Below are 15,803 nucleotides of genomic sequence, written 5' to 3'. Positions count from 1 at the left end.
TTTTCATCATAACTGTACACTAAGTTTTATTAACACCACACTGTGAAAAATGTAGTTTGTGGACAAACTGGAAGATATAGTCACAATGGTTGCTCTAAGACGCAGTTCTTGTCCCCGATGCCCAGTCGCTGTTTCTCTATTATTTTTGTTTTCTATGTGACTGTGAATGCTTCTTATTAAAGCTAATGAATAAATACACAATGCAGCCATTATGCCTGAGACATTCCTATAGTTTCATCACACAATGTGTGTGTTGCAGCCGAAGAGAGGACTTCTTCAACGGCATGTGAATGAAAATAAACCTAGCAGTGGAGGGAAATGTTGCATATTCAATACTATTTGTTGTGTCTAAGTTTTGTGAACTATTTTCCAAACTATTTTAGAATAACAGACTAAAATTATCTTACTTCAGCAGATGAACAAAGGAGGGCAGTATTTGTAAATGCTGTGGGTATATTGAGAGAAGGGGGAAACCAGGATTTCTCTCCAAAAGGCAGGAAAGAAAGAGGATACATAAACTTCAAAGAAAAGTTGTCGCACTTGAAGTAAAAAATAAATAAATTTAGTTTCATTTTTAACTATTTTGGTTGGTTTTAATCAGGTTAAGTAGTTTTTTTTTTTTTTTTTGTAACATTGATAAATTCTAATGTGAATAAAATAACGTGCTCACAGCTCTGTTCTGTTGCTTACTGTTTTCTTGATCATCTTTCCTGTATGATACATTTTTATGAGTTGTAGCACTTTAAGCATGTACGGTTAGTGCACTTCAGTGATCATCTATGTAAAAACTCCTTAGCTTCAGGCACTTTCTGCTACATACTCCAAATCCTTTAGTGCACTTTTTATGTGTGTTAGACCATAAAGTAATTTGAGTTGAACCACTTCAAAGAAATGAAATAGGTACACAGAAATGTGTGAACGAGCATTTTCCCACAAATTCTAGACATAAAATGTCTATATTCTTCATAGGCCTGTAGCTATATATGGCCAAATATGTATTTTTCTTTCACTTTTGCCACGTTTTTTTGTTTTTAAATGATGTAAAATGGATTAAAATAGATCTCTGTTCTTTCACAATTTAAGAAACTGATCCACTAGAGACAGTTCACTCAAAAATTAAAATACTGTCATCATTAACTCTCACCCTCAAGTTGTTGCAAATCTATATGAATGTCTTTGTTCTGCTGAACACAAAATTAGGATATTTTGAAGAATGTTTGTAACCAAAACATTATTGGGCACTATTATCCTCCATAGTATGAAAAATAACGCTTCCTTTTACAGTCCAGTTACCCATGTACTTATTTTAGTAACTACAATTACTGGGTAATAACTAGTACTAACCCTGAACCTACCCCTAAACCTACCCCTGTTCCATGTCCTTCCCTAATATTAGCTAGTACTTTCTAGGTAAGTACACTGTAATTACACTGTAAGTACTGTACTGTAAAAGGAAGCGTTACCGAAAAATAAATACTTTTACTGTAAACGATGAGAGAATTAATTTTTTGGGGGTGAACTATTTATTTAATAAGTAGCGTGATTGGAATATGTGATGCAGTTTTAGACGCCAGATGTGGGCCTTAGGGCCGGTTCACACAGTAACAGTACGTATTTATCGGTTCCAGTGTGTCGTTCTTAAATAGTTTTTGTATAGAAACTTACGACTGACTCTTATGATGGTTGTGCTCTGTTTTGCTGCTCCTTTCAGCATCACACAAGAAATTAATTTTAAAACGATGTCAAAGAAGTTCATCTCAAATGTGTCTCGAGCTGTATTGCGGGTAATGCATTACAAGTAATGCGAGTTATGTAATCAGATTACTTTTTTAAGTAACTGGTAAAGTAACAAATTACTTTTAAATGTAAAAGAAAATATATTTTTCAAACAAGTTGAGAGGAATCATGAGTAAGGGGCTGTTTACACAACACCATTTTCAACTTAAAATGTAAGACATTTTTTCATGTGTTTTGGCTGTTCGTTTACACACAACAACAGAGTTCTGGGTGCCTGAAAACGCAAACTTTTGAAAACGGGTTTCAAGATGCAAACGGTTAAAAAACGGTTTCTGTGTAAACAACAAAAACTGAATCTCTGAAGACGATGACGTCATGCACATGCGTATTAGGCCTACGTGTTCAGTCTATATTGTTTTATCGCCATGTAATGGCCTGGCAGCAGAACACAGCGCTTTTAGTTGTTTTCGTGGATCCGTGTGAATGGGGATCGTTTTGACAATGGTGTCGTCTGTACCGGAAAACTCAAAGGAAAAACTCAAAGGAGAACTCTGTGTAAACATGAATGTTTATGGTATTTCTAGACTAAATGTTAACATGCATTTACTCATCTCACTTGATGAATAAAACAATGAAAGGCAAACCCTGAATATTACACTAACCCGCAATAATTAAATATGTTAAATACCACAAACATACTTTATTACTGGTGAGCTTCTATGATCCAATTCAACCACAATAACATCATATTTGTGTTTCATTATTTTGTTTTTATTGCTGAAGAGTGTTGAACTTTTCTGTGATCCAGAATGGCAGCTGAAAGGTTATTTTGAATAGCCTACTGTACAGGCATGAATTAGCATTTTTCTTCAGTCTGAGGCTTATTCATTTCACTTTTGATGTGAAAGGGCGTTACGTTACTCTGCTGACATACTTTGTATAAAAAGTAACACAAAATGGTAATTACTTTTAAATTACTTTTACTTTAAATTACCAATTACCTTTTTACTTAATTAATTTTAAATTACGTAATTACTTTTAAATTACTTTTAGTTTAAATTTCTTTAAATTACATTACTTTTAAAAGGAACTTTCCCCAACACTGGTCTCGAAACACCATGCATTATTTTCCACTCCACTGCGCTAGAAGACTGTGTCAATGGCTCCCTTTGCTTCAAATGTATAGAAGAAAGGGAAACAGAGCGGTGTAAATGGAGATGAGACACAGTTAACAGAGTATTGAGGGGACATGGAAACAACCTGGGATAAATGCATTGAGTCGGCCTTACTGTACAAAAAGATCTGCCTGAAGGCCAAAATTTGAGACATATCAATTGCTACTATTACATCATTCCCACAACTTAATTTCACTGTCAAAAGGCACAATGGGGCTTTTAAAAAAATGACGGGAAAGTTTTCTTGAACCTTTGTGTGTGATATATTTTATCTTCCCTAAATGAGACGTTGACCACCATGTGAATTCTCAGAAATCTCTGAACTTAACACACTATATGCAATCTTAAAAAACGTTAAATCATATTTCTGTTATTTTTCAGAAGTTACTTATTATTGAAGAATTATTATTATTCAAAATAACTATGAATTAATAATTGTATATGAATATTTATTAATAACCAATTTGATTTTTCATGATATATCCTAAGGTGCATTACATTATCACTGCGTGATGACATGTTGACCGTTCCAAGATGGTGGACGAGTTGATGTGTCTCTGGACTGTCTAATATGGCATCTGCGTATAAATATCTATGGTTTTAGTACTTTGAGGTGTATCATGAATGTATAAAATCAGACCCATGGTATGGATTCAAGCACGATATGTTTGAATTCAATCACTGAATCCATTGCCAAAGACACCCGTCATACAAGCGACTCAAATGTTCATTTCAGCTCACTCAACAAACTCTCTCTCTCTGCTTTCACTCTCACTTCTTCTGCTGCCATTAGCCATCTAATGTGAAGTCTAATTCCACACCCTGCCAACTTGATCACACACTCTTTTACTTAAGATGTGTGTTTCAGAGGTTGCACATTTCACAACACATATTATAGACGGCTACGGTGACCCCTTATTCTAAAGAAACAGGTCCTTGACCATCTTTTTGGTCAAGAATAATAATACAGGCCAATTTTAAAGGGATACTCCACTTTTTTGGAAATAGGCTCATTTTACAACTCCCCAGAGTTAAACAGTTGAGTTTTATCATAGTATGGAAGTCAATGAGACAAGAAATCTTCTAAATATCAGAAAATCGTCGGCTGAATCGATTCGAAAACGATAAAACTCAACTGTTTAACTCCAGCGCAGTCTCACCCCAAAAAGTCATATAACTGACGTTTTGGGACGTCTTTTGACCATACGTCAATATTCGCCTTTTTAGGGCCCCCTTAAACGTCGGTAGATGAGGTTATGGGATCCTAACTCTACCCCAGACCTAAACCTAACCCGTCACCTAACTGACGTTAAAGGTAGAGCGTCAGTTGTATGATGGCCCGGGATCGCCATCTAGCGACGTTTAAGGGGGCCCTAACAAGGCGAATATTGACGTATGGTCAAAAGACGTCCCAAAACGTCAGTTATATGACTTTTTGGGATGAGAATGTGTTGTTAACTCTGGGGGAGTTGTAAAATGAGCCCATTTCCCCCAAAAAAGTGGAGTTTCCCTTTAAATTAACCATTCCTAAATAAAATAGGCCTACTTGAAAAAGCTGTTGTTTCACTATTGAGATCTTACTTAGATGCTGTTGGCCTTATTGAACCTTTTCAGTCAGGATTTCGTCCATCACATAGCACTGAAACTGCTCTTCTTCGTGTGTTTAATGACATTAATGACATGGTTCATAAACATCATCTTTGGTTCAACTCTTTCCTGGCTCATTTACATCAGTGACAATGTATTATATCACTGTACAATGATATAAATCTGCCACTGCTCCGCTTCGGTGTTCCTCAAGGCTCAGTTCTTGGTCCACCATTGTTCATCATTTATATCCACTTGGTGCTCATAAATGGACTTCAATTTCATTAATATGCTGATGACATTCAAATTGACCTCACCACCAGCTCTGAAAGGCCATCCCTATCTGACTCACTCACTCACTGCAAGAATCAGGAATATCAAGCATTGCCTGTCCCTGAATTTCCTTAAATTAAATAATAACAAAACAGAAAAACTGATAAACAGCCCTGCTACCTCAGTCAAAAGAGTGGACCTGTCCTTTGATATTGATGAGGTTCATGTTCTCTCCTTCATCTGTCTGTAATCTTGGTGTCGAATTTCACTCAACTCTATCTTTTGCCTCTCATATTTCCTCTGTTGTTAAAAACTCCTTTTCCATCTTCATAGTATCATAGTATCTTCAATCTGATGCTGAAATCTTAAATCATTTGTTAATCACATCACGTCTGGATTATTGCAATGCTCTATTTCTTGGTCTACCCCAAAAAAAAAAAAAAAAAAAAACTTATTGCAAGATTACAGTATGTTCAACACTCATCAGCAAGAGTTCTCACCTCCACCAGGCGTTCTGCTCACATTGCACCTCTGCTTCATGACCTTCACTGGCTACCCGTGGCATCACGTATTCACTTTAAGACATTACTTCTAACATTTAAGGCATTTAATGGTCTTGCACCTCCATATCTGTCAGATCATCTGAACTTTTGTCCATTCCTCGTTTTCGGTTGTGCAAGGTCTGTTCTAGTCATACATTGTGCATATCTACATATTAAAATTAATCCAGAAAAAGAAGGTATTAAGATATGCGTCCGAAATCACGTACGTCCCTACTATATAGGTGAAAGACAGTATGTGACAAAACAAGTATGTCGACGATAGTTCGCATTAGATAGATCCAGACATATGGACTCAACCAAAGTTGTGTCCCAAATCTTACACCATGCACTTATGTACTCTACTGTGTAGTTTATAAATTGCATACGGTAATTTAGTCATTTAACAACGTAATTAGAGCTGTGACAGTTGAGTGCATGAAGTGTCCAACGTTACACACTTTGTTTTTTTCATTAAATTAAGTGCATCATTCGGGTATTTAAAGTGACTTTTTCTATTCTGAATTTTCAGTGCACACTACTCTAGTGCACACTATGTATACTACAAAACGTCAATGACCAGTGCACACAAATGTGTACACATCTCAAGTCTTTAAATGAGGGTCATTTGAGACCTTTTTTCATCAAAGTTTACCTATTATTATATTTTATTTTAAAATTATATTTTATTTTAAAATTTTAAATAAAATATATTATTATATTATTTTAATATTTTATTTAATATTATTTCTATTATTTTATTTAAAAATAACCGACATGCATTGTGTAGAGGTCTCTCTCACATCGTATCTCAATCCTCATCTTGTTATCGATCATTTCACCAAGGGCACCATGCCTAATTTATGACTTCACACACTTGTGGGAAGGACAGGAGGAATTGGGTTTCATCCCGCTCAGTCCGAACCATTCAAGTCCAAATTTGTTTTCATGATTGCCGAATGTAAATAGTTTTATCTCTAAAAACAGTTTAGCCTATAACGCTAGTAGTATAATGCTAGTACATAGGGCATAGAGTAATGACAAATAAAAATCGCTTGTTATTACCACTAACAAGGCTCAAAATAGCCCCACACCAACACGACAGCATAACAAGGGTCCCTACATTCAAACCGAAGCATTGAGAACTTTGTCAGTGTCCATACAGTTTAATAAGAAGATATTTTATACACACACTCAACTTAGCGAATACAGGAAGAAGCCATCTTTGAAAAAATAGTCTCTACCAGTCGATCTACGAACGCCGATCCAAGTGCGCTGAACTGTGCAGAATCTCATATGGTCCGTTGTTTCCAGAAGAAACACAAACACATACCGCTTACTTGTCTTCAATATGTACACGTAGCCTACTGTTCGCGCTCACCTTATTCACATCTCACCAGCGCACTTGGATCGGCGTTCGTAGATCGACTGGTAGAGACTATTTTTTCAAGATGGCTTCTTCCTGTATTCGCGAAATTTACTGTGTGTATAAAATATCTGCTTATTAAACTGTATGGACACTGACAAAGTTCTCAATGCTTCGGTTTGAATGTAGGGGCCCTTGTTATGCTGTCGTGTTGGTGTGGGGCTATTTTGAGCCTTTTTAGTGGTAATAAAGAGCGATTTTTATTTGTCATTACTCTATGCCCTATGTACTAGCATTATACTAGCGTTATAGGCTAAACTGTTTTTAGAGATAAAACTATTTACATTCGGCAATCATGAAAACAAATATCAGATAACGGTTGACTAGGTAACAATGTGTAATTAGACTAAAGGTTCATTTTGCGCCGGAGTTCTCCTTTAAGATGCGTTTTGGACAATTGGATCACGTGGGGGACACATTCTCGTTTTCTCCTGGTGTTTTAATCCGTCTCTTTTGTTCACCCGTCTCTTTTCCCTACACCCGGGTCGAGTTGGACCCGGGTGTAGGGGTTACATTGGTGCCGTGACCCAGATGAGAGTGAGGTTTAGGTGGGTGAGTGTAACGGAGGCCAGCTAGTAGTTGCTGTGCGAGTAAACCTCACTCCCCTGATCTCAATAGGCGCTCTAGCGACAGACGTTAGAGGCTGCAGTCTTTAGCCTCCTTGTTAGAGCGCCTGACTCTCATGCCGGAGACCCGGGTTCGAGGATCGAGTTGGACCCGGGTGTAGGGGTTACATTGGTGCCGTGACCCAGATGACAGTGAGGTTTAGGTGGGTGAGTGTAACGGAGGCCAGCTAGTAGTTGCTGTGCGAGTAAACCTCACTCCCCTGATCTCAATAGGCCCTCTAGCGACAGACGTTAGAGGCTGCAGTCTTTAGCCTCCTTGTTAGAGCGCCTGACTCTCATGCCGGAGACCCGGGTTCGAGGATCGAGTTGGACCCGGGTGTAGGGGTTACATTGGTGCCGTGACCCAGATGACAGTGAGGTTTAGGTGGGTGAGTGTAACGGAGGCCAGCTAGTAGTTGCTGTGCGAGTAAACCTCACTCCCCTGATCTCAATAGGCGCTCTAGCGACAGACGTTAGAGGCTGCAGTCTTTAGCCTCCTTGTTAGAGCGCCTGACTCTCATGCTGGAGACCCGGGTTCGAGGATCGAGTTGGACCCGGGTGTAGGGGTTACATTGGTGCCGTGACCCAGATGAGAGTGAGGTTTAGGTGGGTGAGTGTAACGGAGGCCAACTAGTAGTTGCTGTGCGAGTAAACCTCACTCCCCTGATCTCAATAGGCGCTCTAGCGACAGACGTTAGAGGCTGCAGTCTTTAGCCTCCTTGTTAGAGCGCCTGACTCTCATGCCGGAGACCCGGGTTCGAGGATCGAGTTGGACCCTGGTGTAGGGGTTACATTGGTGCCGTGACCCAGATGACAGTGAGGTTTAGGTGGGTGAGTGTAACGGAGGCCAGCTAGTAGTTGCTGTGCGAGTAAACCTCACTCCCCTGATCTCAATAGGCGCTCTAGCGACAGACGTTAGAGGCTGCAGTCTTTAGCCTCCTTGTTAGAGCGCCTGACTCTCATGCCGGAGACCCGGGTTCGAGGATCGAGTTGGACCCGGGTGTAGGGGTTACATTGGTGCCGTGACCCAGATGACAGTGAGGTTTAGGTGGGTGAGTGTAACGGAGGCCAGCTAGTAGTTGCTGTGCGAGTAAACCTCACTCCCCTGATCTCAATAGGCGCTCTAGCGACAGACGTTAGAGGCTGCAGTCTTTAGCCTCCTTGTTAGAGCGCCTGACTCTCATGCTGGAGACCCGGGTTCGAGGATCGAGTTGGACCCGGGTGTAGGGGTTACATTGGTGCCGTGACCCAGATGAGAGTGAGGTTTAGGTGGGTGAGTGTAACGGAGGCCAACTAGTAGTTGCTGTGCGAGTAAACCTCACTCCCCTGATCTCAATAGGCGCTCTAGCGACAGACGTTAGAGGCTGCAGTCTTTAGCCTCCTTGTTAGAGCGGCTGACTCTCATGCCGGAGACCTGGGTTCAAGGCCCGCTCGGTGCCCGGGTGTAGGGGTTACGTAAGCTCACGCAATTTACAATTTTACGTAAAAAAAAAAAAACATTATGAGAATATATCAGCATTCGTTTCTGCTCCGACAGCCACAGCAAGACTATGGCGCGATAAATGAGTACATGTTAGAAATCAGGAATGGTGAGTGAACATCGGGCTTGGTGCGTACGTTTTTCATCTTCAAACCAAACTTGAGTCTCCAGCCGACAAAGTTTAAATCCCGTCTTGCTAGCGCACTTCCATAATGTTTACTCATTAGGTCAGTAGATGTTTGAACGCATTCGACCAGATGATGAAACTATGCGAAAGCTATCCGGTCAAATGTGTTTTCGACTGTCTCTGGAAGTGGACAAGCTCAAAACGTTTAGCATTTACATCCTGTATTTAGCGCCGTCCACTTGTGAATGGACAATTTCCCTTTCTACACACTTTGAATATTTAAGAGCATGTGACTTTTGTTTTTGTGTCCCTTCTGAGGAAGTATTTTGAGCCTCTAACATAACCGTTGCTGTATAGTAATTGTCTGCCAGGGATCACCAGGACGCACTTGCTCTCATTATGCTTAAAATACACCAGGCCAGTGTTATAACTTTCTCCTTGCGGAAATGGCATCTCAGTTCCAAAACATTTCTCGAAGAGCAAGTTCAATGCGGCTCTCTGAATAAGAAAGCAAAGATTAAATTGCTTTCAAACATCAAGCAGAGTTGAAACAAAGAATAAAATGAGGCAGAGTATTGATATTGTAATCACTGTGCAGAGGAGAGCATGTCAGCTGCTGTAATACGTGTTTCCCACTAGAGGGAACACATTCCTGTCTCTGACCGAGACACTTTTTATGAGAAGAAAAACAGGGAAATTAACAGCCTTATTTGATGAGGAGCATGTCTTGTTTGTTTTTTTTTTCATGGTGAAGGAATGCACATTGATAGCTGAGTTGTTTTCTAAGGCTCTGGCTGTCTTGCACAGGGAATAATGTTCCCTTGTCAGAAGAATGCACCTGTCGGAAGCTCAGAGAGCGGGAAGCTATCGTCTGAGACTCTCAGTTAGTTGTTTCACAGCAGTGCTTTCCTCCTCCACATCTCTCTGGCAGGTCCACGCATGCACAGTTTTCACTGCCTACTCATGAGGAAGTGTTTCTCTGTGTCTGTTATCCTGTACAGCAATATATACTCTGCCTCAGGGGAGACCAGCTTGAGAAGCAGGAAATTTGGCCTGATGCTAGAATTAAAGTGGAGCATTATTGGTGTGAAGAATAAGTGTTCAGATTCTGATTAGGTAAGAGTATTGATTATATTTATATTTTATAATAATTTTTTTTAATTGATTATATTATTATTTTTTATCACATTGTTATTGTTGTTTTCATATCTTTTTAACAAACAAAATAAAAAAATCATTGATTTTATTATGACAAACCAGATATTTCTTCATATTATGATGTGTAAAGAAGGTATAATTTAATGACTGTTATAGCAATCCATCATAAAACGATAATGCACTGTGATCAATATATATTATATTAATTATTTTAGGTGATGAAAATTTGTAATATTAGGCCTATAGTCTTTGTATAAACAGGCAAACTTAATTTTCTTTTTTTTAAGCTTTATTGATCTAATAATATTATTGATCAATTATTGATCTTCTTCTTTTTTTCATTTCGTTCAAGCAAAACTGGTTTGTCTAATAATATCATTGATCTACTATAATAATTTGCACCAACAAATGATTTGTTCATTTCGTAAAACTAATTTACAAACGCATATTTGACCTGCTCATAAATCGGCATCCAGGCCAAGAATCTTCTGAAATCCATTTCCAGGCTTTCTCGCGCACTGTGGGTCATTACTTTGATTGACATCTCTGGCATCCAATAGTTTGGCGCAAAGCGTCAACTTTGGGTTCTGATCGTTCGGGCGTCCAATCAGATTCGCCCGACTGCAAGAAGCCTCGTCATCAAAGTAGAATTTGAATGTAGGTTATGATGAAGTATCCGAAATTCCCCTCCCCTCTGCGTTCGCCGGCGAGGTTATGGCTTCTGCTTTGTTTAAACGCTACTCTCATCCCAAATAATAAAGCACAAGACGTGTGTTGTTAATGATTCTAAAATACCTTTTTTAACAGTGTTATTTACAGAGCCCAACTTGCAGAAGACGCGTTTCCATTGGTTGCAGCTTCTTACGTCGTGTGTGTGGTTAGTTTTTTTTTCTCGGAAAAATAAATCAGACTATGACCTAAACATGGGTTTCTTGTTTCCCAAAAGGGGTTCTGGAACTAAAACGATGTGCCTTCTGAAGGTTCAGCATGTTTGTGCGCATTTTTATCAGATGAAAGCAGGCAGCGGTGAAAAGAGCTGTTTTTGCGTTTACTCACTGCTAAGTTTAGTGCGATATGGACGGAAAGGGGAGGGGCTGCATTTGGCATGAAAACAGCGTTTCCCAAGTGCCACCCCTATCATCATACGTGCTCAAAAAACAACATTTCCTTAGTGTGCTTCGGTATATTATGCTACAATAGTGTTTGGGGGTGATTTAGGGGTCAATAAGTCTAGGAGCTAAAGTACAGACGCCATTTTGTTAACTATTAAATTTCATGAACTTTAAAAGAGAGGCACGACTTTATATGTGAGAGTAGTTAGTATGTCGTATCAACGGATTTGTTGAGGAAATGTGGAATTGCGTTGCACAGCTCTGTCTGTAGCGAGAAAAGCGGAGGTAGGAGGTGTGTCTTTACTGTTGAAATACCGGCTGGGGGTGTGTCCTTTTACGTTTGGAAATACTTTCCATTGTTCCACTCTATTGCCTTGAAAACACACCCCCTCTGAGTCCACTAACCAATCAAATACAGCCGACCGCCTCTCGTGCCCCGCCCACAAATCTATATTAAAGCCTCCTTCATCACATGCCGTCGGCATAAGAAAGCTTCATTACAATAGTGATTATTGGAGGATAGAGGAGGATTATTCTCGCATTTTCCTGCGTTGAGAATTTTATTGATACACAATATTAATTATGGCCGATACGAAGGTTGACTCCGCGAAAGAAATCTCCGCAAAGGTAAGAATTGATGCCTGTGGAAAAACAATTTTCATTAAAAAAAGAAAAATTCTTTAATTTGTCTCCTAGTTCAGATTTAACGCGTAGGCTATTTTGGGCTGTAGCCGGAAAGAACCGTTGATTAAGTAAAGCAAACGTACTCGAACTCTGTAAGTGGTTTTAAATTGATACATTCATTGTGATGAGAACTTTAAATGGGATACATTGTAACGAGTTCAATAGCGCGTGCGGAATGAGAGCACATTCAAACGCAATTTCTCATTGTCCGGAATGTAACAGTCTGCGCGCGCGGGTTCTTTGTTTATACAAGCGTGTCGGTTCCCCTTTGAACGGCGTTGATGCGCGCTGGAGACGTCAACTGTATAAACGGGATAAATCCATAAACATTTTATTCTTTCTACTTCGTTTCCCAGATCTTTAATCATGCATAAACAGCCTAATATGTTACACAATTTGCTTGTTTAGCTTGTCCTATGGTTTTATGGATTTATGTATTTCCGTACAACAATGTTTTGAGCACTCATTTATTCCTAAATCCGTTCATTCATTGCCGGTGAGTTTGTGGCAGTACGGCTGGTTTGAGAGCGATTTAATCGGTCGATAGCTTCTGGGCTGAAAGTTTGCCGGTTCGTCTAGGCGGCTTGAAGCCTAAACCGACAGGAAATCTCACATATGATGAAGAGAAATAGAAATGGTTGCAAATTTTACAGGATTAAAGCAAGTTATTTCGAATTACCGCTGTTCGTGTTTATCATGTCCGATAGCGATTGATTGTGATGCAGCCGATAGGCTACGCGGAACTCGGATTAACGCTGCAGTGCATCGGTTTTCAAAGACAAATAACACATTTTTGAAGTCCATGTATAAAAAACAAGTGAATAAATTGTAATGTTACCCGAACTGTTTGATTGGGTTGCAAATTGTGGTGCCGTTGTCTCGAAAGCCCTTTACACTCCCAGAGGCAGCTGATATATGCAAGCCCAGAGATCGAGTACGCTGTTTAATGAATTTCCAACGAGTTTCTATTTTTCCATGTTGTGCGACGGCAACGTGTGCTTGTTGGTTTACTAGTTTGAAGCCAGAGACGTCGGTGAATTTAAGGGGGCGGTCCAAGTTGATGTGGTTTATAAACGGCTTAAGGGCTAAAGATTATATAAACGAATTAATGCAAATATTTGCATGGGTAAGGCTCATTTAACTGTATTTGACAGGGCTTTAATTGAAAACGAGACCCGACAAAGCAAATTCAAGGACCGCACGATATTCTGACATTTATGACGGGTTGTGTTTTTTTTTGCCGATCGTTTCTTGTCAATTCTGCGACTGCGCGAACTAAATCCAGGTTAACGTGATGGTGGTGGTGTTTGCGTGCGTGTCGAACTCTGTCGTGTTCGGGATGGATAAGACTGACTGTGAGAGCCATGCGTGCGCTTCTTTGTCTTTCATTAGAGTTCGGCATCAGCTCGCGGAGCCACAATTCCGTGGTTCTGAATTATCCCGCTTGTTTGGCGTTTTAAGCTTTTGTTTTCTGGAACTGCAATGCAAGCAAGCGCGTACACGCTGAAATATGGTTGCTTAATGCATTTACATTTTACAATAACCACAGCCGCTGAGCCTCACTAAAGTGTCAGATTACAAACGAGCTCTCTCGATAGGAGGCGGGAGCACGAGTCGGATGATGGACAGCACACGTCTCTGCGGCAGCCAATCAGGCGTCAATGTCAGAGGGGCGTCATTAGAGATGCAATTTAAATTTGTGCGCATAGGGGGCGTTTTGCTCACGTCAGTCGTAATCTGCATAGACTCTGCCTATTGGGCACAGATGTCTCCAATCTGACAAGTTTAATGTTTTAAAATATTAGTCAAGAGAAATGCATAACATATATATTTTTTGTTATGTAGGACTTGAAAGAGAAGAAGCTCCTTGAGGAGAAGGAAAATGGAAAAGATGCCACTAATGGAAAGGTAATTAAATGTGTTCATCTACTTTAGTTGCCTATTCAATAGAGAACATGCACTGAATTTTTTTCTTTTAAATGTGTAAACAGGAGAATGAGGAGAATGGAGAGCCTGAAATCGATGATGAGGAAGACGATGAGGTAGATGAAGAAGACGAAGAGGAAGGAGAGGGTTGGTGCAACATTAATGTTCACTCTTTACTGCCCATGACGCAAACTTACTCGAAGATGTTTTAATTGTGGCTAATGATCATTTTCTGCAGGTGATGAGGATGAGGACGAGGATGAAGATGACGACGAGCTAGGTGGAGGAACGAAACGGGCTGCTGAGGATGACGATGAAGATGATGAGGTACAATCATGAATCTCTATGCCAAAAGAATACTGTGGTTTTCACTTTTTGTCACAATTCGTGTAATTAATTTTCGAATCCCCCTTTTCTTTCAGGATGATGTCGACCCCAAGAAGCAGAAGAAAGATGATGATGATTAAAGGATTTTCATATTGCTGAGCAGATGTAGACGCCTCTGCTTTAACCCAACCGTTGGAGCCAGTGGCATAAAGGACTCAAATACATAAAACATGGTCATTTTCAAGTTCGTCACCCATGTCTGTCAACCAACTGACCCCCAATTCAAAATTTTCTAGCGGACCGACCACAACGCAGATTTCCAGCATTCGCAATGAAATAAGCAAGACAAGGATTTGTTTGTATTTTTATTTACATTTTATATTTTTGTACATATTGTGAAGAGGTCAGCCACTTTATCGTGATCTCCTGTGACCAAAACGGTGCTTCTTTATGAAATTTTACTTGTTTGACCATGTCTCAATATTTCAACATAAAGACAACATGTATAAAATCAACAGCCATTGAACTCAGAGCATTCCAGTAAATTTTATGTATGAACTTTAGTTGTACCATAACTAGTTGTTCCATAAACTAGTTTTTGTATGGGAGGGCTAGGCCAAAGAAAAAAGGAGTTTTGGTTTCTTTTGACTTTGTTTTGTCTGCATTATTTGTTTTACCTTGGCCTGTTTGTTGTATGTGTGGAGTTTGTTGTTCAACAATAAACTTAACTTTTATTTTGTGACTTATACCAATTTATTTTGTTTCACAATCACATTTGCCACTTGACACGACCATTCATTGTGTCAAGAGACCTTGGTGCAGCTTGAAAAATTAAGGAAACATTAATGAACATTTGATACACTTCACCTATTAATTCAGTTCATGAGATACTTGACCCATTTAAGAGTATTATATTTTTCCAAAACTACTTTCTATATAATGTATAAAGAAATATGTGATAGAAATATATAAAGTGATATATTAAGTTATTATACAAAAGTACATCAGATGTCCAAACTGGCATGATTGGATAAAAGGTTTGCTGCTCTCTGCAAAAACTAAAAAAGTCAAGTGTCATTGGATTTCTAGTTCTCAAACAAATAAAATTATTTTCCTAAAAGCCATACCGCTCCATCAACAGCTCTAACAACCTAACCTGACCTTAACGTGCAGGTGCGCTGTCATAGAGATTGAGTTTACACATTTATTCCAATAGAAGGGATCCTGCTGGAAGTAGGCTTTTAAAGGGATAGTTCACCCCGAAAATGAACATCCTGTCATTAATTACTAACCCTCATGTTGTTCCAAACCTGTGAGATTTCTGTTCATTTTCAGAACACATGTGATCTCATTGATGAAATCTGAGAGCTCCCTTTATTATCAGCTTGATCTACAAGGACCAATGAGGTTCATTCTTGTGTTACGCACCACTTTTGAGTTTCAACAAGAACCAATGAGGTTTGTCTGAGCTTCTGTTAATGTTTCAGTGTCAATAAAAGCTTAAATTAAATTGTTCATCATAAAGCATTCAAGTCTCTTCAGAGAAATGGGATTAAAAGGCTAAATTCATATGAATTATTTTTAAGATTACTTTATGAGGTCATCATCAAATTGGTAGTTGCCGTCAACAGAGGGACACAAATCTCT

At 39.3% G+C, this 15,803-nt stretch overlaps 1 protein-coding gene across 1 annotated transcript; it reads left to right on the top strand.

Annotated features, from left to right (window-relative positions):
• Positions 1-11,686: 11,686 nt before the first annotated feature.
• On the top strand, positions 11,687-14,902 carry ptmab (prothymosin alpha b). The gene is made up of 5 exons (XM_039672398.2): positions 11,687-11,846; positions 13,749-13,811; positions 13,895-13,976; positions 14,068-14,156; positions 14,252-14,902. Exons 1-5 carry the CDS (start codon positions 11,802-11,804, stop codon positions 14,294-14,296), a joined length of 324 nt encoding a protein of 107 aa, XP_039528332.1. The 5' UTR covers positions 11,687-11,801; the 3' UTR covers positions 14,297-14,902.
• Positions 14,903-15,803: the final 901 nt, after the last annotated feature.

Source organism: Pimephales promelas, chromosome 5, assembly GCF_988280905.1.
Source record: "Pimephales promelas chromosome 5, fPimPro1.hap1.1, whole genome shotgun sequence".
Lineage (NCBI taxonomy): Eukaryota > Metazoa > Chordata > Actinopteri > Cypriniformes > Leuciscidae > Pimephales > Pimephales promelas.
The sequence above is the reverse complement of the archived record's forward strand: the minus strand, read 5'-3'. Positions and strand labels throughout refer to the sequence as shown.

Bases quoted from the DNA above. Each gene is read 5' to 3' on its own strand.
- ptmab (XM_039672398.2), top strand. From the start codon at position 11,802: ATGGCCGATACGAAGGTTGACTCCGCGAAAGAAATCTCCGCAAAG. The intron at 13,977-14,067 runs GTTGGTGCAACA...CATTTTCTGCAG, and splicing joins AGACGAAGAGGAAGGAGAGG to GTGATGAGGATGAGGACGAG. The intron at 14,157-14,251 runs GTACAATCATGA...CTTTTCTTTCAG, and splicing joins ATGACGATGAAGATGATGAG to GATGATGTCGACCCCAAGAA.